The sequence below is a fragment of the Oncorhynchus mykiss genome, chromosome 2 (assembly GCF_013265735.2).
Source record: "Oncorhynchus mykiss isolate Arlee chromosome 2, USDA_OmykA_1.1, whole genome shotgun sequence".
In the NCBI taxonomy this organism is placed as follows: domain Eukaryota; kingdom Metazoa; phylum Chordata; class Actinopteri; order Salmoniformes; family Salmonidae; genus Oncorhynchus; species Oncorhynchus mykiss.
The window spans coordinates 76089601-76113302 of record NC_048566.1 but is presented as its reverse complement, the minus strand read 5'-3'; the positions used below and the strand labels follow the sequence as shown (position 1 = coordinate 76113302).

Sequence of the window (23702 nt, the reverse complement as noted above, 5' to 3'; positions counted from 1 at the left end):
TGAGCTGTGTCCACATCCCTCCACCCTGACACAATGCCAAAGACAGCCTGGCCTACAAATCCAGGCCAAGAGGTTGCCTTTTATTGATTGATTAATGGCATTGTTTGGCCAGACAGTCCAGTCACCTATTGTCTCAGATCTGAATCCGTCTGAATAGAGGGAAAATTTGAAAAATGTTGCTAAATGTTGTGAAGAACTGTGATAAATCACGGTGTGGGAAATCAGACCCAGTTGATGATGGTAAGGCCGTTGACATACTGTAGTTTACATGTCAACTATTGTTGTGGTTTGGCCATGGTTTACCGCCACTGTCTCTGTGGTCTGCTCAGCTCTTCTGGATCACCATCAGGATTTTCCCAGAACTCTTGTTCCATATGTTCCCACTTTCACTCTGACTGGATTGGGAATGCCCTGGCACTGGCCGGCACTGTCAACTAACAGCTGCACACAGTTTTAGGGTGGATTGCACCAACATGGTTTAAATAATAATGACGAATACCAAAATGAGTTTTGAACAATACACAAACATTATTACATTACATTTATATTCAGTAAATTCATAATGTTTTTTCTTATATCATTAGCACTTAGCAAATGCAAGCAAACAACCTGCGACGAGGTAGGCCTAGTCATTCAGCATTTTCAAAATGGACACCGACAGAAATTCAGATAGATGATAGTTCAGATAAATTCATCAAGATGATGAGGCCTTAACTTTACTCTTCTTCAAGTCACCACAGACAGAGAGACAGACAGAGAGACAGACAGAGAGACAGACAGAGAGACAGACAGAGAGACAGACAGAGAGACAGACAGAGAGACAGACAGAGCGACAGACAGAGAGACAGACAGACAGACACTCGGTTCACCTACCATTTGAAGTATTTTATTAGGCCTATGTGGTCTAAAAAGGAAGGACAATACAATCATGAGGATCCACTTTTAAATGCACAGACAGCGCATTGCGCAAACCAGACCCTGGCAATATCAACTGGAATTACATGTCTCTATTACTAAACTTTTTTTTATTTTTTATATTTGAATGTTTGACTGTCACTGGCAAACATGGTTAAAGACCCAACAACATTATATAGTATCTCATCCTCGTCAAGAAAAGCACATTTATAATACACAAAGTAAGCAAAACAATTAAATCATTTCAACATTGGCAAAAATTATGAATAAGATACTAATGACAATTGAGATGTACAAACTATGGCATGAGGGAATGATCAGCGTATAAGAAGCAATCCGTCATTTCGATTAAGACGTTACAATAATGAGTGAGCTAAGTAGGACGTAGTCAAAATAACTATTTGTTTAGTACTTTGAAATGTACAGCGACATAATTCAGAACATGGGCCATTCTTACAGTATTCTCCCTGTACACCAAGTCAAAAACATATAATAAATAAAGGGGGAATATAAGCAGATAATGACATTTCTCTAAAACAGACTATAGGCTACATGTGCACCACCTAGTCAGAACAGTAGGCTAAGTTGAGGGGGAAAGGGACCAAGTAATGAGGGTGAGGCACATGAGCTACTAACTTACTACACAACATACACTTAGTATTACTTTCTTAGCTTCAGTATACATATCCCTGGCATATTACATAATTTATGTAATATCTAAGTCCGTGGGGATGTAGATGCGGTCCCGAGGGTAGGTGGCAGGAGTGGGTTTGCTCTCCAGAGCCTGCTGGATGTCCACATCTACATCCCAAAACACAGGGCCAACAATACAGGAGGACCGATTGATGGGCTGGTGGACACTCACAGGGCCCTCCACCGATATGGAACCACAGGGTGCGGGAAAGCAGGTCCTCCAACATCCTGGTCCCCAGGTGGTAATCCTCCTCTCTGAACAGGAGATGGTGGAAATATGGCGTTGGAGCCATGTGAGGACAAGGATGACTGTGTACCAGTGCAGAGGATGAGAAGGAAAGACTTGAGGGTGAGTGGACCTGTGACGTGCGTAATAGTGCTGGATCCCAATGGTCGCATAGCCAACACTTGGACTAGAAACGGAGAGGAGAATGTGTATGAAGTGATGTGCAGGGAGGAAGCAAGGGCCTGATCAATAAAATTCCCTGCGGCACCGAAATCCACTAGAGCTGTCCCTCTGCTCTTGTGGATTCCGGGTTGGGACGTACCGGACACCCTCCTAGCCACAATAGGGACAGAGCCCTAACTGTCTCAGACAGTGTCGCTCAACTGCGAGGGGGGGGGGGGGGGGTATTTGGCCCCTACGTTCATGGGTTCAGACTTTGACTCTGAACGGTCAATGTAAGCGGTAGAGAGGCAATTGCGGTGCCTACGCTCCCGAAGGAGGATTGTCTCCTGGGCACGCCAACTCCATCTGGACCTCTTAGCTTAATCCTCTTCTGAATAGGGCGCAGAGCGCGGCTCATTCCATCCACTGGATGCTGCCACTGTCCAAAAGGTGAGCGCATACTCCGGCGTGGTCTGACCCTATTGCCATAGTTGAAGTAGGCGCTCACCCCCCCCCCCTCTCTGCCCTCTGGTGGATGGTCAAAGACCCCCCTGAACAGAGCCATGAACCCCTCATAGGAACCCAGCTCCTCCTCTCCTCTCTCCCACAAGGCTGTAGCCCACTCCAACGCCCGTCCGGTCAGAAGGGAAATAACCGTGGCCACCTTGGAACTCTCGGTGGTAGGTGCTCCCATCTGATGAGTGAAATAGAAGGAGCACTGGAGTAGAAAGCCACAGCATTTGGATAGAGACCTGTCATATTTGGGCATCACTGTCACATTGGGCGTCGCTGACCTGGGTGGACTGTTGGCAGGGCTGGGGTGCTGACTCGCTGGGTTAACTTGTATTAGAGAATCCTCCGCTTGTTGGAGGTGACACTCCTCTGGAAATTTTGAACGTGGAGGACCTCATCCATATGTTAAGATAATGGGCATAATGCCAACCCAGAGATGGCGCTAGTGGGGCACCCATCTAGGATATATAAACAGGTGCATTATCAGTGTCTGATTAGGATGTTGTGACATGTTATACCTGAGTAAAGGACCATGTTTGATCTTTACCTAACTCTAAGACATGAGTTATTCGCATACAAATAAAAACACATTGCTGTCCCCAGTTATTCCAGCTGGTTTCGGGGTTGGCGAAGTAGGTGTCCCCGTTTGCTGACCATCTGGGAGATGTCCTGATTAACTGCTGCTTCCATTTGTTGAGGTAGTATTCTGTAATGTTGACATGGGGAGTCAGGAAGTAGGTGCAGTTAGTGAGTTTAATAATAACGAACATAAAACGATACAGAACAACAGAAATGTAAGACAAGGAAACTGAACTGATAACAAAAGAGTGCTATATAAAGTGTAAGTAATCAGGGAGTAATGAAGTCCAGGTGGGACTGATAATGAGACGCAGGTGTGCGTAAAGATGGGTTGCCAGGACCGATGGTTAGTAGACCGGCATTGCCGAGCACCAGAGAGGGGGAGCAGGAGTAGACATAACAGCACTGCCTGGATATTGTACCAGCCATGGCACCAGCAGCAAAAACACCAGAGAGGCCAAGCAAACACCCCGGAACTGACGTGAACCAAGCTCATATTGGTGTTTTGGAGAGAGCTGGAGTGAGAAAAACATTTTAGGTCCTGAATTTACAAAAATAGCTACTGCAATTTCAGGAACAGAAACTTATTCAGGGAAACAAATGCCCACTGTGTAAAGAATGCTGATCTTTTTAGTTATTTAAACAATTATTTATTAAAACAATGCTTTCCAAGCAATTTGGTGTCCTCCAGTCTTGTCCCCACTCTTGTGTTTTGGTGCTTCCAGTTCCACCCTGTATGGTATTGAGAATAACAATGTCGTAATAATACATTTTAGTACAGACAGCCTAATTAGGAATTGTACTTGTCTATTACAATATACACCTTAGGCTGCAAAATGGTTCTCAATCAAGGTTCTCCTTACAGCATTCCAGTTGCATTGGCAGCATGTTGCCATCTTCTCCATTCTCTTCAGGTAGGTCCTCAGCCTACTCGGTCGGGGAACTCGTCTCCTTGTCTCTTGCAAAAGTTATACAAAACTGACACTGCGATAATGATTGTTAGTGTAGTGCCCATCTTCGTTGCGGAGCCCCTCCTGTAGGCACAGGAATCTTTTTTTCCACACTCCAAAAACTCTCTATGATACCTCTTGCCAAGAGTGTGCAAAGCTGTCATCAAGGCAAAGGGTGGCTACTTTGAAGATTCTCAAATATAAAATAGATTTTGATTTGTTGAACACTTTTTTGGTTAATACTTTATTCCATATGTGTTATTTCATAGTTTTGATGTCTTCACTATTATTCTACAATGTAGAAAATAGTAAAAATGAAGAAAAACCCTTGAATGAATAGGTGTGTCCAAACTTTTGACTAGTACTGTATAAAAAAGTATTGAAAAATTGAGCAACGGGCTTAAAATTAATCTAGGTTGAAAGTGAAAACTAAATTTAGATTAGAGAAAGGATTTACTTTAACCAGGATTAATTTAAAACTGGGTTTAAAGTGTGGTGCAACACATTCCTGTTTCCACTGACACTTAAAATTTTAGCCAAATTAGGGTTAAATTCAAGGTGGCTCGAATGTATTTCCAAATTCGAACCTGGGTTGACTTCAAAGTACCAATGGAAACAGGGCTCAAGATTAATAGATACACCTTGATTTAACCCAGTTTAACAGTTAATCCATGTTGATGCTACCCATCCACAGTCTTTAGTCAGTGTGTGAATGGGGTATCTTACTGAAGTCATATATCACTGCAGGCTCTAACACTAACGGGTGTGACTGCCTGGGTTTGAACTTGGGTCAACTGTGTGTTTCAGGCAAGGTTACTCATCATGTAAGTGTAGTTCACTAAATCAACTCCATAACAGAGGTTTTGTTACTGAAGCTTTAAATGGGCACGGTGACACTGGACTAGGAGACACTTTTCTTCTGTACCTCACAATAAACATTTTTTAATAAATGTCACATTTTGCAGCTTGTTTTACTGAATGTCACCAGGCCAGGTTCTGGTTTAAAAAGGCCAGAGAGGTGATTGGAGGAACAGAATACGCTGAGAGTCCCGCTGACCAATAGAGACAGCCCAGAGTGACCACTGAGACAGGCCAGTAAAACAAGACTTTTTACTGTCTGTGGGGTGACCCATCTCACATCCAGTATATCTCCAATCTCTCTCATATCAATCTCTATATCATCATAGAGAATTAACACATTAGTCATTTACAACACTTCAAAAATGATGCTGTACACTCTGGATCTCTAACCATTTATAGCAGCTCATAGCTCCTTTACAACGGCCTTTATACAGTGGGTATGAGTTAATACAGAATTCATATGGGCCTATAAAGACATTTTGAGATGCTTTCCAGTTCCCACACAGCTAGAAGTCTGAAAAAAATAGTCTAGGGCTCTATTCTATCTGTATTGCTGAAGCGTTCAGATTGCGCGATAGAAATGTATAGGCAATTTCCTATTGACTCAGCCGACTTTTTCATAGTTTAACGTGAATACAGTTTCCACTAACACAGGAACTTTGCCTTTAAAGCCCCCATGCAGTCTTTGTAAAAATAAAAAAATTCATCACTCTATGTCTAATAAATCACTGTGTGTGTTTATTTTTTTATTTTTTTATTTTTTTTTACTCAAGAATATATTTTTTACCATTTATTTCACTGAGCCTCCTTTGGTACTTGAAATGCTCAGGACTGAATGTGTGGCCATTAGGAAACACGTTTGACGATATTTTCATACACAGTCCTGATTGGCTGATAAGATGGTCTAGAGCCCACCCCCTTACCCAGATGAACAGACATTGGTCTAGTATAATCAGATCACATTGTGACATCATAACGTGTGCCAATAATTTTTTAGAACAGCTCTTACACAAAAAGGCTGTTATCGTATTTTTCACGATTTCAGAGCTCTAATTCGACCTCATAGTGTGGAATGGCCAATGGTGAAAAAAGTACTATATTGTCATACTTGAGTAAAAGTAAAGAAAAAATGACTCAAGTAAAAGTGAAAGTCACCCAGTAAAGTACTACTTGAGTAAAAGTCTAAAAGTATTTGGTTTTAAATATATTTAAGTTTCAAAAGTAAATGTAGTTGCTAAATTATACTTAGGTAAAATTATGAATGATAAAAACAATCCTTATATTAAGCAAACCAGATGGCACAATTTTCACACGCCAACACTCAGACATAATTTAAAAACAAAGCACTTATGTTTAGTGAGTCTGCCAGATCAAAGGCAGTAGGGATGACCAGGGATGTTGTCTTGATAAGTGTGCAAATTGGAACATTTTCTGTCCTGCTAAGTATTCAAAATGTAACGAGTACTTTTGGGTGTCAGGGAAAATGTATGGAGTAAAAATAACATTATTTTATTTAGGAAAGTAGTGAAGTAAAATAAAAAGTTGTCAAAAATATAAATAGTGAAGTACATATACCCCCCAAAACTACTTAAGTAGTACTTTAAAGTATTTTTACTTAAGTAATTTGGTGTAACTGGAAATAGCCTACAAAAAATCTGGAAATCAAGTTTTAACTACATTGCTCCTTTAAGGTCTAGCCTGGCGATAACTAACACTCTGATGTTTTGCAGATGTTGGAGGTGTGTTGGCGCTGTCAAAAATGGGAAAAGCTGACCATGCGTTCATTGTTATGTAGTCACACCCATCCCACTCGTTCTGAACTACGTCAAGTTCAGAACGAGAAAGTGTAGGCTATATAGAAATAATTGAAAATGTATAATCATTAAATGAAATAATGAGGATTTCTATCAGCCTAATCAAGGTGTAGATTACATCTCACTTCCCAGTGTTCGAATTTGTAAACTGCATGTAATTTGTCTTAATGCAAATCTGTGCAGCTAATGTCAATGTTGGCTTTAAGCATTGGTGTAAAGTACATAAGTAAAAATACTTTTTAAGTACCAGTACATCTTTTTTTTGTGGGTCGGGGGTATCTGTACTTTACCACAGTGGCTTGTGAAAGTATTCACCCCCTTGGCATTTTTCCTATTTTGTTGCCTTACAACCTGGAATTAAAATGGATTTTGGGGAGATTTGTATTATTAGATTTACACAACATGCCTACCACTTTGATGATGCAAAATATTTTTTATTGTGAAACAAACAAGAAATAAGACAACAAAAACTGATAAGTTGAGCGAGCATAATTGGCGAACACCAAACCTGTTTGCTTATTTTTTTTCATTAAGCAATGGCTTGTTCTGGCCACTCTTCCGTAAAGCCCAACTCTGTGGAGTGTATGGATTAAGGTGGTCCTATGGATAGATACTCCAATCTCTGCCGTGGAGCTTTGCAGCTCCTTCAGGGTTATCTTTGATCTCTTTGTTGCCCGTCTGATTAATGCCCTGCTTGCCTGGTCAGTGAGTTTTGGTGGGCGGCCCTCTCTTGGCAGGTTTGTTGTGGTGCCATATTCTTTCCAATTTTTAATAATGGATTTAATGGTGCTCCGTGGGATGTTTCTGATATTTTTTTATAACCCAACTCAGATATGTGCTTCTCCACAACTTTGTCCCTGACCTGTTTGGAGAGCTCCTTGGCCAAAATCTAGGAAGAAACCTAGAGAGGAACCAGGCTATGAGGGGTGGTCAGTCCTCTTCTGGCTGTGCTGGGTGGAGATTATAACAGAACATGGCCAAGATGTTCAAATGTTCATAAATGACCAGCATGGTCAAATAATAGGTCTGGGACACGGTAGCACGTCCGGTGAACAGGTCAGGATTCCATAGCCGCAGGCAGAACAGTTGAAACTGGAGCAGCAGCATGGCCAGGTGGACTGAGGACAGCAAGGAGTCATCATGCCAGGTAGTCCTGAGGCATGGTCCTAGGGCTCAGGTCCTCCGAGAGAGAGAAAGAAAGAGACAAAGAGAGAATTAGAGAGAGCATATTTAAATTCACACAGGACACCGGATAAGACAGGAGAAGTACTCCAGATATAACAAACTGACCCTAGCCCCCCGACACATAAACTACTGCAGCATAAATACTGGAGGCTGAGACAGGAGGGGTCAGGAGACACTGTGGCCCCATCTGATGATACCCCCAGACAGAGCCAAACAGGAAGGATATAACCCCACCCACTTTGCCAAAGCACAGCCCCCATACCACTAGAGGGATATCTTCAACCACCAACTTACCATCCTGAGACAAGGTTGAGTATAGCCCACAAAGATCTCCGCCACGGCACAACCCAAAGGGGAGGCGCCAAGCTAGACAGGAAGATCACATCAGTGACTCAACCCACTCAAGCACCCCTCCTAGGGACGGCATGAAGGAGCACCACTAAGCCAGTGACTCAGCCTGGCAATAGGGTTAGAGGCATAGAATCCCAGTGGAAAGAGAGGAACCAGCCCGGCAGAGACAGCAAAGGCGGTTCGTTGCTCCAGAGCCTTTCCATTCACCTTCACACTCCTGGGCCAGACTACACTCAATCATATGACCCACTGAAAAGATGAGTCTTCAGTAAAGACTTAAAGGTTGAGAACGAGTTTGCGTCTCTCACATAGGTAGGCAGACAATTCCATACAAATAGAACTCTATAGGAGAAAGCCCTGCCTCCAGTTGTTTGCTTAGAAATTTTAGGGACAATTAGGAGGCCTGCGTCTTGTGACCGTAGCATACATGTAGGTATGTACGGCAGGACCAAATCAGAGAGATAGGTAGGAGCAAGCCCATGTAATGCTTTGTAGGTTAGCTGTAAAACCTTGAAATCAGCCCTTGCCTTGACAGGAAGCCAGTGTAGGGAGGCTAGCACTGGAGTAATATGATCAAATTTTGGGGTTCTAGTTAGGATTCTAGCAGCCGTATTTAGCACTAACTGAAGTTTATCCGGGTAGCCAGAAAGTAGAGCATTGCAGTAGAATAACCTAGAAGTAACAAAAGCATGGATTAATTTTTCTGATTTTTGCAGTAGATGGAAAAAAGCTGTCCTTGAAACAGTCTTGATATGTTCGTCAAAAGAGAGATCAGGGTCCAGAGTAACGCCAAGGTCCTTCACAGTTTTATTTGAGACGACTGTACAACCATTAAGATTAATTGTCAGATTCAACAGAAGACCTCTTTGTTTCTTGGGACCTAGAACAAGCATCTATGTTTTGTCGGAGTTTAAAAGTAGAACGTTTGTAGTCATCATCTTCCTTATGTCTGAAACACAGGCTTCTAGCGAGGGCAATTTTGGGGCTTCACCATGTTTCATTGAAATGTACAGCTGTGTGTCATCCGCATAGCAGTGAAAGTTAACATTATGTTTTCGAATGACATCCCCAAGAGGTAACATATATTGTGAAAACAATAGTGGTCCTAAAACGGAACCTTGAGGAACACCAAAAGATGAGGACAAGCCATTCACAGAGACAAACTGATAACTGACAAACTGATAAGATTTAAACCAGGCCAGAACTTGTCCGTGTAGACCAATTTGGGTTTCCAATCTCTCCAAAAGAATGTGGTGATCGATGGTATCAAAAGCAACACTAAAGTCTAGGAGCACGAGGACAGATGCAGAGCCTTGGTCTTTTTTATATTTTCTGGGTCAAGGTTTGGCTTTTTCAAGAGAGGCTTTATTACTGCCACTTTTAGTGAGTTTGGTACACATCCGGTGGATAGAGAGACGTTTATTATGTTCAACATAGGAGGGCCAAGCACAGGAAGCAGCTCTTTCAGTAGTTTAGTTGGAATAGGGTCCAGTATGCAGCTTAAAGGTTTAGAGGCCATGATTATTTTCATCAATGTGTCAAGAGATATAGTACTAAAACACTTGAGTGTCTCTCCACAACATTTATTCCATGGAACAAAACTAGGTCCAGAGTATGACTGTGACAGTGAGTAGGTCCAGAGACATGTTGGACAAAACCCACTGAGTCGATGATGGCTCCGAAAGCCTTTTGGAGTGGGTCTGTGGAATATGAATATGAATATGAATATTAATATGTGAATATTAAAGTCACCAAAAATTAGAATATTATCTGCTATGACTACAAGGTCCGATAGGAATTCAGGGCATTCAATGAGGAACGCTGTATATGGCCCCGGAGGCCTGTAAACAGTAGCTATACAAAGTGATTGAGTAGACTGCATAGATTTCATGACTAGAAGCTCAAAAGACGAAAACATATATATTTTTTTTGTAAATTGAAATTTGCTATCGTAAATGTTAGCAACACCTCCGCCTTTGCGGGATGCACGGGGGATATGGTCACTAGTGTAACCAGGAGGTGAGGCTTCATTTAGCACAGTAAATTCATCAGGCTTAAGCCATGTTTCAGTCAGGCCATCTCACATCAAGATTATGATCAGTGATTAGTTCATTGACTATAATTGCCTTTGAAGTAAGGGATCTAACATTAAGTAGCCCTATTTTGAGATGTGAGGTATCACGATCTCTTTCAATAATGACAGGAATGGAGGAGGTCTTTATTCTAGTGAAATTGCTAAGGCGAACACCGCCATGTTAAGTTTTGCCCAACCCAGGTTGATGCACAGTGGCAGACTCCACTAAGCTGGCAGGCTGGCAAAAAGGCCTGCACACTATTTCATTGTGGTGCTAGAGGAGTTAGAGCTCTGTCTATGTTGGTAGATAAGATGAGAGCACCCCTCCAGCTAGGATGGAGTCCGTCACTCCTCAGCAGGCCAGACTTGGTCCTGTTTGTGGGTGAGTCCTTGAAAGAGGGCCAATTATCCAAAGTGGATAACAATATCTCTATACTCTCTACACTCGCCAGTTTTAGCTTTAGCCAGCACCATCTTCAGATTAGCCTTAACGTCGGTAGCCCTGCCCCCTGGTAAACAGTGTATGATCGCTGGATGATTCGTTTTAAGTCTAATACTGTGGGTAATGGAGTCGCCAATGACTAGGGTTTTCAATTTGTCAGAGCTAATGGTGGTAGGCTTCGGCGTCTCAGACCCAATAACGGGAGGAGTAGAGACAAGAGAAGGCTCGGCCTCAGACTCCGACTCGCATAATGGGGAAAACCGGTTGAAAGTTTCTGTCGGCTGAATGAGCGACACCGGTTGAGGATTCCTACAGCATTTCCCTCCAGAAACCTTGAGAAAGTTGTCTGGCTGCGGGGACCGTGCGAGGGGATTTATACTAACGTTACTATCTGTACTTACTGGTGGCACAGACACTGTTTCATCCTTTCCTACACTGAAATTACCCTTGCCTAACGATTGCGTCTGAAGCTGGGCTTGCAACACAGCTATCTTCGCCGTAAGGTTCTCTGTATTTTTGAACACAATACAGGAGAATGAAAAATATATATATATATATATTTTTATTTTTTTTGTTGAATTGTGGGTGAGTCCCAGAAAGAGGGCCAATTCTCCCCAATTTCATGGTATCCAATTGTTGTAGCTACTATCTTGTCTCATTGCTACAACTCCCGTACGGGCTCGGGAGAGACCCGGCGGGGACCGTGCGAGGGGATTTATACTAACGTTACTATCTGTACTTACTGGTGGCACAGACACTGTTTCATCCTTTCCTACACTGAAATTACCCTTGCCTAACGATTGCGTCTGAAGCTGGGCTTGCAACACAGCTATCTTCGCCGTAAGGTTCTCTGTATTTTTGAACACAATACAGGAGAATGAAAAAAATATATATATATATATTTTTTTGTTGTTGAATGGTGAGTCCCAGAAAGAGGGCCAATTCTCCCCAATTTCATGGTATCCAATTGTTGTAGCTACTATCTTGTCTCATTGCTACAACTCCCGTACGGGCTCGGGAGAGACCCGGCAAGGTCTGAAGGTTGAATGTCATGCGTCCTCCGATACACAACCCAACCAGCCGTACTGCTTCTTAACACAACGCGCATCCAACCCGGACGCACCAATGTGTCGGAGGCTACACCATGCACCTGGTAACCTTTGGCTAGCGCACACTGCGCCCAGCCTGCCACAGGAGTCACTGGTGTGCGATGAGACAAGAAGATCCCTACCGACCAATCCCTCCCTAACCCGGACGACGCTAGGCCAATTGTGCATCGCCCCACAGACCTCCCGGTCACGGCCCGTTACGACAGAGCCTGGGCACGAACCCAGGGACTCTGATGACACAGCTGGCGCTGCAGTACAGCGCCCTTAACCACTGCGCCACCCGGGAGGCCTTGAACAAAAATATTAAACCAACATGCAACAATAACAAATATTTTTATGAGTTACAGTTCACAAGGAAATCAGTCAGTTGAAATAAATTAATTACGCCCTAATCTATGGATTTCATTTGGCTGGGAATACAGATATGCATCTGTTGGTCACAGATACCTTAAAAAATAATTTTAAAAAATTAAAAAGTAGGCGTGTGGATCAGAAAACCAGTCAGTATCTGGTGTTACTGTCTGCCATCATGCAGTGTGACACATGTCCTAGAGTTGATCAGGCTGTTGATTGTGGCCTGTGGAATGTTGTCCCACTCCTCTTCAATGGCTGTGCGAAGTTGCTGGATATTGGCGGAAACTGGAACACGTTGTCGCACACGTCGATCCAGAGCATTCCAAACGTGGGTGGTGAGTATGCAGGCCGTGGAAGAACTGAGACATTTTCAGCTTCCAGGAATTTTGTACAGATCCTTGCGACATGGGGCCGTTTATTATTGTGCTGAAACATGAGGTGATGGCGGCGGATGAATGGCATGACAATGGGCCTCAGGATTTTCAAATTGCCAATGATAAAACGCAATTGAGTTTGTTGTCTGTAGCTTATGCATGCCCATACCATAACCCCACCACCACCACCCTGTTTACAAAGTTGACATCAGCAAACCACTCTCCCACACATGCTGTCTACCATCTGACATGTACAGTTGAAACTGGGATTCATCCACGAAGAGCACACTTCTCCAGTGTTCCAGAGGCCATTGAAGGTGCGCATTTGCTTAAAGTTGGTTATGACGCAGATCTTCAGTTAGGTCAAGACCCTGGTGAGGACAACAAGCATGCAGATGAGCTTCCCTGAGATGGTTTCTCTAAAATCCCGTTGGAGGTGGCTAATCGTAGATAAATCAAGATCAAATTCTCTGTTAACAGCTCTGGTGGACATTCCTGCAGTCAGCATGCCAATTGTACTCTCCCTCAAAACTTGAGACATCTGAGGCATTTTGTTGTGTGACAAAAATGCACATTTAAGAGTGGCCTTTTATTGTCCCCAACCAAAGCAGGGTCTCCCCACTTCCTCTCCTCCCACAGCTGATGATTAGCAGCAGCAGGCTATCTAAACTCATTGAAAGCGGGCTCCTGTGGTTGGCGGTTGCAGTAAAACATTTTTTTTCTAAATTTTTCTCTGCCTCAAGGGCCCCCTACGGGCTGGGTCCCGGGGCTTCAGCCCTTTAAGCCCCTGCATTAATCACGCCCTGCTCCCGAATTATAAAGGCGCGCCATGCCAGCGCACTATCATCTCCAGAGTTCTGTCCGAACCCGCAAGACGCAACCGAGACTACACTGATAATTATTAACACCAAACTGGGTTAGTAGCCTACTAGGACTGTTAATATAATCTTGTTTAGGTGATTTTCAATCAGGAAAGCAATATTCTGAATAATTTAAACATTTGAAAAGTTGATTTAAATGTTTTTGTCATGAAATCTTGATGCATCGTTTTTCCATTGAATTTCGCAAAATTGCTGCTATTTTGTCACGCAATTAGCTTACAACTAAATACCGTAGTTATGATATACTGATAGTTATTTAATTTAAGGAATTCCACGTATGTTTCTTTTAGACTTCAACAGGTGCGCTGACTAAACCATTCCTCAGTGAGGGGAGATTCTGCCTTTGCCTGAGAACAGTGGAGTTTTTCTTCAGTTGAGCTTTTCTGGCCTGTTCTAACCTGTACCCGAGGGTTGTGACTCCCGCTTGCCGCCATGCCCTCACTGTTCCCGGCATGGCTCTGCTGCCTTAGCCTGCTAACCGTGGAGACACACACAATGGCCCTGCCGCGGCCAGCCCGGACACAGCCTCACAGGTACGGCCACTTCACATTATCACTGTAACTGATATAACATGGTTTTGCTGCAAACCTCTAGACTACTGTAGTAAATCAATCAAATGACAGTATGCGAGTCCTAGGGTTTAGGAGGTGAGGGTGCAAGGCAAAATAAGGCGTCATTACTTTATTATTATTTTGAAGGATGGAGATCAAGCAGTCCATAATGCAACATATTTAAGAAGAGACAGTATGAGCTAATGATATTGATCCAGACAGAGCTGTGGGCCAATCTCTGTGTTCACTGTTTGGTTCATCATATCTGTCTTTGCGATGTGTGTGTCTGCTTCAGTGTATTAGGTGGAAGGGAGAGCTGGAACATAAATTATACACCCCCCCCCCCCATCTTCTTCATTTTACACACACCCTGCCCCTAACCTCTCTCTCTGTCTGGCCATTGCAGTGGCAGTAAGTTATGTGTGAAAAGGTTACAACAACAGAATGAGGTAATTCCTCTAAAAGCCCCCGGAAGAATGACCCTGTATAATGAATGAGAGGGAGGTGGAGGGCTATGCGGGTGTGTGCGTGTGTGTTTGTTTCCATTGTGATTTAATAAGGATTGGGAACACTGATACACAATATTAACACCTCAGTTTGTGAGGGAAGGTTGAGGGGCAGTGTCTTGCTCAGTGTTGTGTGTACAGGTGTGTGTGTGTGTGTGTTTACAGTAGGAAGTAAATTGCTTCATCAGATATCTACTGTAGTGACCAGTATCTCTCTGGAAGCTGTGTTTTGAATGCTAACTAATGGAGCAGGCGCTAGTTATGGTATCTTACCACCGTGTTTCTCAACTCCAGTCCTCCACCCAACATTACACATTTGTATTATAACCTGTCACGTGTATGTGGTGGGTGTCTTACAGTGTTACAGGTCCTGTGTGGCTCAGTTGGTAGAGCATTACACTTTCAACGCCAGCGTTTTGGGTTTGATTCCCACGGGGAACCAGTCGCTCTAGATAAGAGTGTCTGCTAAATGACTCAAATGTCAAATAAATGAGACATGTAAAGAGTTGAAAAGGACAGGCGGAGGAGAGAAAGGAGAAGTAGGGAAGTAGTGTTTCTCTCATCTGAAGTGGTTGTGAGGGGGTTGGTGTGTGAAAGATGGTTGGTGTGTGCTTCTCTTTGGTTCAGGGCTCATGCTGGGCTCTAACCTGGGAGGAATGCAAGAGTAGCTCTTTATTCACACAAATGGACGTATGCACACACACAGCCCTTCCATATTCAGAGGTAGTGATCAGGTACAGTAGTCTGATGCTAGAATCAGTATTTTATCAGATCTCTGCAGACTTTATCATTTGATCGGACACAGTAGCGTTTTTTTTTTCATTCTCTCCACCCAACCTTAATCTTTATTTCCACACCAGTCAATCGTTATTAGTCACATAGAGGGAGCCGTCACCACCTCCTCTCTCATTCTCTCTCTCTCTCGTTCTCGTTCTCTATCCCTCTCCCTCTCTCTCTCTCTCTCTCTTTTTTTCTCTCTCTCTCTCTTTTTTTTCTCTCTCTCTCTCTCTCTCTCTCTCTCTTTTTTTCTCTCTCTCTCTTTTTTTTCTCTCTCTCTCTCTATCTCTCTCTTTTTTTTCTCTCTCTCTCTCTATCTCTCTCTCTTTTTCTCTCTCTCTCTCTCTCCTAATAGATATGATAGTTTATCAAAATGTTATTTGTTTTCAAATTCTTTGTGGGTCTGTGTAATCTGAGGGAATCTTATGACACACACACACACACACACACACACACAAGTAGCGGGTGGTGGTTGGTCAGTGGCCTACATTTTGGTGCCAAGCGCCTTTTTCTTCAGGAGACGACCTTGTTCTGACACGATCCCCAGGTGGTCCTGGCGCTCCAAATCGGTAGAGAGGTGTGTGTGTGTGTCTTAATGGTGCATGGAGCATAAGAAAACACTATAACTGCCAGGAAGTCAGGTGTAGGGTGCACGTGTTTGTCCTACTAATGTACAGCTAACGTTTAACATTTTACTGATGTCCAGAGGGTCTGGAAACAGAGACAATGTGTGTGTCTCTGTGACCGTTGACCTGTGTGGTTTAATATGGCAGCCGTTTTACACAGGGTCATGATGTCCCTTCAGAGAGGACTGAATAACACACTGGATTACTGGATATTAAAGATAGGCCTGCATACCAGCCTACATTACCTCACATACACTATAGTTTGGGCAGATGGTGTTGAAAATGATTTGAGCTTTATACCTAAAGCTCGTTTTTCTAGAGTGTGACAGTAAAACTTAACAATAACAGTGAAATCTGCATTTTGTCAACTAATGCCATAAAATAACAGCTACAGTACACATGCAAATGGCATAGAGAGTAATGAGAACATGGAATGTCTGTAATCCCTCCATGAGTTGATATAGCTTATGCACACTCGTCACATTAGAATGACGGCATCTGTAGGAAGACAATTGAAGGATGGAAGGGTGCAAACTAGGTAGGGTTGGCTAGCCCATCATACAGTGGAGTCACCTGATCCAAGACCTGAATTAGTGTCACCCACCTCCAAGTCTTGTTAAAAACCTACCATAGTTTCTGAGGAGGTGCTGATTGGACCATTTACTTTCTGCATTATTCAAAATGGCCTTCTATTGGAGGAAAGCCAGACTGAATCAGTGAAGTGAAATAGTAGTGAAACAGGGAGACATTCACTTTGGATTCCAGGCTAGGTCTCTTTTACATAGAACTAAACTATGGACTTTCATGTTACCAGTCAGAGTTGCTTTTACTTTTGTTTGGCGTGTGTGTGTGTGTGTGTGTGTGTGTGTGTGTGTGTGTGTGTGTGTGTGTGTGGTCAGATGAAAGAGATGAATGAGACTCTGAAGCAGACACTGTGTCTCCTGTCATCAACACGCACACTCACAGGCCATATACCCATTCATGACTAATATTTTTTAGTGTGTAAAAGGGTTCAGGTAACATAAACACTAATGTTGCAACATGCTGTGTGATCCACGCACGCACTTACTAACACAGGCTGACAGATGGATAGACACAGAAAAGGACTGTTTTAGCAGTATAGTCAAAGTGAATTATATCATGACATTTGGAGGGGCCTCAATTTTTTCACGGGACCTCCTATGTGTGGACACTTGCACATGCACCCATGTGAACATTTATGAACCTAATAAAAATGGCAATTTAACTGTAAAAATGTAATAACTTTTAATGTGGCATGAACGCAACCAGTCATGATGTCTTCATGTGATTGTCAAACAAATTCCTTCAAAAACTAGGCTAATTGCGCACATTCGTCCACTGCATAATAATTCCAGCATCCAAACAGTGCACTGTGCACTCGCCGTTTGATGAATGGAAAGACACAGCTGTTACACAACACCATAAAGTGTAATGACATGCAACGATTGTAACCTGAATTAATTGAGGCGTCTTTTTTGTAAAAAGAAAAGTCGGGAAACATGAAAAGTGTCCGAAATACAGTTGAAACCATGACAGAGAGGTGGGGGTGTTCGTTCAATTTAGAATACGTTTTGATTTTCATATTTACCACTGTAGCAGTACAAAATTGCATTTCAATCAAATTAGCATTATTTAGAGACCCCGACCCAAAGTTTAACTTTTGTTGCCTTTATGGGAGCTCATGGCTCATTCAGGGTAATTCGTACACTGAGTACAGTGTGTGTGTGTGTGTGTGTGTGTGTGTGTGTGTGTGTGTGTGTGTGTGTGTGTGTGTGTGTGTGTGTGTGTGTGTGTGTTGCATAATCGCTCAGGCAGGTCACCCAACTCATCAGACAGCCTCTTACTGCCACTCAGACTGCTGGATAAAGGAGGGAGGGAATGAAAAGAAAGCGTGGGGGGAAAACGAGGGGAGAGGCCATTGTAGTAGAGTGAGAGACAAGAAAGGAGGGGAGGGAGGTGAAAAGCCTAAGTATAAAAGATGAAGCATTAAAATAGAGAAGAGGAGTAGAGGCTCTTGACTGAGTAGGTCTCAGGAAGTCTCTCCCCCTCCTCTTTCTCACTCTCTCTGGTGTGTGTTGTTTAGACATTTCTTAAGACTTAAAAAACAAAGAGGTGTTGTTGATTAACTCTAAATACATGACTAATCATACGAGACTGCAATCATTGAATGAATCCCAAGAAATGTCTCGTAAGGCTTTAACTTAAATATAGAAACATTAATAAGCATGACTGTCATTTCTGTATGAGTTGTATAACTGGACATTTTCCCCTATACCGTATATTAAAAAAGCCAAGTTCATTTGTGTCTGGAATATGAGGTTCTTGCACAGCATATTTCTGGAGCCAGGTCTCTCGCTCTCTGCCTCTCTCAGTTCTCCTCAGGTTACCTGTTCCGAGTGTGTCTGTGAAACATTCCTCCTCGTCTCAATGCTCAAATTACACTCAGAAATCCAAGTAGTAATTGCTGTACCTGACTGCTGTACCTGACTGGGGTGTGTGTGTTTCTGTGTGTGTGTGAGTGCGTGTTTTTGCGGCATGTATGCGACTGTCTCTCTCTTTCTCTCTTAGGTTTATATTATCCAGAACCTCCTGGACACCTGGGTCGTCTTCGTCTCTCACTATGGCGACGGTTGTCACCCCGACTGTTGCCCTGGACGACAGCGTTGCCCTTAGAAACAGATGGGCCGTCTGGAGGGCCCTGCTCCCTAATGGACCCCCGAGGCAGTCTAACCTAATGCCTGACCATGAAGGCCCACTGGCCAAGCCATCCAGTCCATTGCCTGACCAGAACTACCACCTCTCTAGAGAGGGGACGTCACGGGGTCGCCGTCATGCCAACGGTAGTGGTGGGCGTGGCCAGGGTCAGCTGATGAGGGTGGGGTGTGTCCTGGGAACCTGTCAAGTTCAGAACCTCAGTCACCGACTCTACCAGCTGATTGGACAGAGTGGGAGACAAGACTCCTCCCCCATCAATCCCCGTAGCCCGCACAGCTACGGCTGAATAACTTTATCAGCAACCAACAAACAGGCACAGTCACTGTTGAATAACATTATCGTCAACCAATATACAGACACAGCTACAGCTGAATAACTTTATCAGCAACCAACAAACAGGCACAGTCACTGTTGAATAACATTATCGTCAACCAATATACAGACACAGCTACAGCTGAATAACGTAATCAACAAGCAACACAGGGCCACATCTGAATACATTCATGAACAAGACAACAACCTATACACAGACACGGCTAACGGCAGAATGTGGGTCAGATGCAAAGTGGTGGAAGAAACTTAGAGTTTTAAGTGCTGACTGTGGGTAGGGTGGAAGAAACTTAGTTTTAAGTGCTGACTGTGGGTAGGGTGGAAGGAGGTCTGTAATACCTTGTTGTTCAAGTCATTATTCCTGTCCCCAATGAGCTGAGCTGATCTACAATCCCCTCCATGATCATCCCTATATTCTTGTGTCTCTAAACTCTCAATTTCAATTATCTCTCTCTCACTCTCACTCTCTCTCTCTCTCTCACTCTCTCTCACTCTCTCGTGTCTAGTGAGCTACTTGGTCAAGTGTATTAGAAATCCGTGAAGCACTTTAAAGTAAATACTGTTTTATGTTTGCTATGACTTGAACGTTTAAAGATATGTTGTTTAATTTAACATTTATTCAAGCTTATTTGTTGTAAATATTTCACTGACTAAACCAGTGAAACGAATGTGGCCGAAATGTTTCCCCAAATGTACATTGTCTGTTTTATTCATCTTAGTCTATATCTTTGTATAAGCTGTCATATTTAATAAAGAGTATGTGTTTAAATGTGTCTTGTGAGTGTGTTGTGTCTGTGTGACAGAGAACCAGCCACCACTTTCCATGTCCACAATAACATTTCCTGCACAAGCTAATCAATGACTACTGTAGATACAGAACACACACATCTGTACTGCTGTCAAGGTCAAAGGTCAGTGTGACATGAGGTGACCTCGCTCCTCTTGCGTGATCTAGTTCACTGTGACTCATTATTGGGGTCATCACAGCTGCATTGCTGTAGGTCACTTTCTCAATCTCCAATCACCATTAGTGTATGAGGTGGTCCAGGGCTGCATGGAAACAAGCCTCACACAGTGTGGCCTCTAGTCTGTGTGCGTGCCTACATCCAGTATCCTTCTTTCTCAGTCTCTGATAAAATACTGCTGACAGATCAATACCATAGAGATAAAGATACTCTGATAGAATACTGCTGACAGATCAATACCATAGAGATAAAGATACTCTGATAGAATACTGCTGACAGATCAATACCATAGAGATAAAGATACTCTGATAGAATACTGCTGACAGATCAATACCATAGAGATAAAGATACTCTGATAGAATACTGCTGACAGATCAATACCATAGCGATAAAGATACTCTGATAGAATACTGCTGACAGATCAATACCATAGAGATAAAGATACTCTGATAGAATACTGCTGACAGATCAATACCATAGAGATAAAGATACTCTGATAGAATACTGCTGACAGATCAATACCATAGAGATAAAGATACTCTGATAGAATACTGCTGACAGATCAATACCATAGCGATAAAGATACTCTGATAGAATACTGCTGACAGATCAATACCATAGAGATAAAGATACTCTGATAGAATACTGCTGACAGATAAATACCATAGAGATAAAGATACTCTGATAGAATACTGCTGACAGATCAATACCAAAGCGATAAAGATACTCTGATAGAATACTGCTGACAGATCAATAACATAGAGATAAAGATACTCTGATAGAATACTGCTGACAGATCAATACCATAGAGATAAAGATACTCTGATAGAATACTGCTGACAGATCAATACCATAGAGATAAAGATACTCTGATAGAATACTGCTGACAGATCAATACCATAGAGATAAAGATACTCTGATAGAATACTGCTGACAGATCAATACCATAGAGATAAAGATACTCTGATAGAATACTGCTGACAGATCAATACCATAGAGATAAAGATACTCTGATAGAATACTGCTGACAGATCAATACCAAAGCGATAAAGATACTCTGATAGAATACTGCTGACAGATCAATACCATAGAGATAAAGATACTCTGATAGAATACTGCTGACAGATCAATACCATAGAGATAAAGATACTCTGATAGAATACTGCTGACAGATCAATACCATAGCGATAAAGATACTCTGATAGAATACTGCTGACAGATCAATACCATAGAGATAAAGATACTCTGATAGAATACTGCTGACAGATCAATACCATAGAGATAAAGATACTCTGATAGAATACTGCTGACAGATCAATACCATAGAGATAAAGATACTCTGATAGAATACTGCTGACAGATCAATACCATAGAGATAAAGATACTCTGATAGAATACTGCTGACAGATCAATACCATAGAGATAAAGATACTCTGATAGAATACTGCTGACAGATCAATACCATAGAGATAAAGATACTCTGATAGAATACTGCTGACAGATAAATACCATAGAGATAAAGATACTCTGATAGAATACTGCTGACAGATCAATAACATTGAGATAAAGTAAGGTGTTAGAGCAGGACTTTCGTTCCAGACCAGCACTAACACATTTCAACTGATGCAGCTACTAAATTAAAGTGTTAGAGCAGGACAGGAGCAGAAGCTTCTCTGGGGACAGAATTGAAGACCACTGCTCTATGGGAACCATAATCACAAATCTGCAAGAAATGACTTAAATATGATATCATCGATTTCTCCTATGCTATTTGTATTATTCATGGAACCTATGGCCCAGACAATTTGCCAGTCGAAGGAAATAACACCAATTTACCTAAAATCTAGTGACCACTTCATCTCATTATACGTGGACAGTGTTTTGCTAGACAATGTATCTCAATCGCTTCCAAACACACTGAAGATCATAGAGAAATTCAGCTTAATCTCAAATTATAAAATGAATCTAACCAAATCAGCCTATTGCCTCTCAAGACCCCAACGGAGGGCTCCATCTCTACTTATGGAATCCCAATCGTTTCCCCTTTAAAATATTTGGGAGTATATATATTTCCTTCCTTAGATAAAACTTTTACAGAATGCCCAAATCAACTCAATTTGACCTCAGTAGATGGACTAACATCCTTTAACCGTCAGAACACCTATTGTCAAAATGAATATATTGGGCTCATTTGAGTGGTAAGGGGTGACAGGTAGCCTAGTGGGTAGAGAGTTGGGCCAGTAACCATAAAGGTTGCTAGATCAAATCCCAGAGCTGACAAGGTAAAAATCTGTTGTTCTGCCCCTGAACAAGGCAGTTAACCCACTGATCCTAGGCTGTCACTGTAAATAAGAATTTGTTCTTAAAACCTGTTAAGGATATGGCAGACATACGCCCCCTTTGGAGAGATTGGGTACCCCTAGTAAACTGGAAAAAAAATCTGTCAAAAATTGCTAATATATGCAAATAAAAATTATTATTGGATAGAAAACACTCTAAAGATTCTAAAACCGTTGGAATTATGTCTGTAAGTATAGCAGAACTCACAGGGCAGGCATTCTTCCAAACTAGTTTTTGTGGCCATGAAAGTTGGAGCAACTTTGACGTCATGGCCCCCACCCTTCCCAACCAGTTATGATTCTGGGGACACTTTCTATCTCTTCCGCTAGATGTCCTCTTTCAGTAGAGCTTTGAATCGTTCAAATCCCGCGAGAATTGACCCTATGGGAGTGAAATTAGTGCGTGCCACGAGAGAATAGGCTGTGCGTATGGGCGCGAATTGGTCCCAGCCATTCCTTTGTTCCAGCACTCAAGAGAAGGGCAGACGATGGCCGATTGAATTGAAGTTTGTTTTGCGTGTCTAAAACATCATAAAGCTTGCTTCTGCACTTAGTTTGACCTGTTTAGTCGACATATAATATGTAATTTTGAAGTTTTGATGCGCAACTTTTCCGGACCAGAGGACGTTTTGGGTGCATTTCAGCTGATGTTATTAGCAGTAGCTAATACAAAGACGCAAGACTTGAAACCAAACAATGTATTGGGTAAGTATGAAGCCTTCCAGAACATTCTGAACGAAGACCATCGAAGGTAAGGGAATATTTATGCTTAAATCTGTGTTTCTGTTGACTCCAACATTACGTAGAAATGTAGCTTGGAACTGAGCGCTGTCTCAGCATATGGAATAGTGTGCGATTTCTGTAACGTTAAAAATAAATCTAACACAGCGGTTGCATAAAGAAGCAGTGTATCTTTCTAACTATATGTAGAACATGTATATTTAGTCAAAGTTTATGATGTCTATTTACGTTATCTTGCCGCGCTACATAGATTTCCTGCGGGCATTTTTGAGTAATTTCTGAACGTGAACTCACTGTAAATGGACATTTATGGATATAAATGGCATATTATTGAGAAAAAAAAATATGTACTGTGTAACATGTCATATTACTGTCATCTGATGAAGATTTTCAAAAGGTTAGTGAGCGATTTATTTTTTAATCCTGCGTTTGTTGATTGCATGTTTTGGCTATTCAAATGAGCTGTGTCTGGTGGTGGTTTTACATATATATGTGCTAAGTTTTTTCGCCGTAAAACATTTTAGAAATCTGACTTGCTGGCTAGATGAACAAGGTGTTTATCTTTCATTTGAGCTATTGGACTTGTTAATGTGTGGAGGTTAAATATTTTTAAGAATATTTTTGCGTTCCATGCGCCACCGTTTCAGC

The 23702-nt window shown here is 42.3% G+C and overlaps 1 protein-coding gene across 1 annotated transcript; it reads left to right on the top strand.

Moving 5' to 3' along the window:
* The first annotated feature begins 13393 nt into the window (after nucleotides 1-13393).
* On the top strand, nucleotides 13394-18981 carry adm2b (adrenomedullin 2b). The gene is made up of 3 exons (XM_036955816.1): nucleotides 13394-13518; nucleotides 13774-14016; nucleotides 18533-18981. The coding sequence occupies exons 2-3, from the start codon at nucleotides 13916-13918 to the stop codon at nucleotides 18963-18965; spliced, it is 534 nt and encodes a 177-aa protein (XP_036811711.1). The 5' UTR covers nucleotides 13394-13518; nucleotides 13774-13915; the 3' UTR covers nucleotides 18966-18981.
* The last annotated feature ends 4721 nt before the right edge of the window (nucleotides 18982-23702 follow it).

Bases quoted from the DNA above. Each gene is read 5' to 3' on its own strand.
- adm2b (XM_036955816.1), top strand. From the start codon at position 13,916: ATGCCCTCACTGTTCCCGGCATGGCTCTGCTGCCTTAGCCTGCTAACC. The intron at 14,017-18,532 runs GTACGGCCACTT...TTTCTCTCTTAG, and splicing joins GCCCGGACACAGCCTCACAG to GTTTATATTATCCAGAACCT.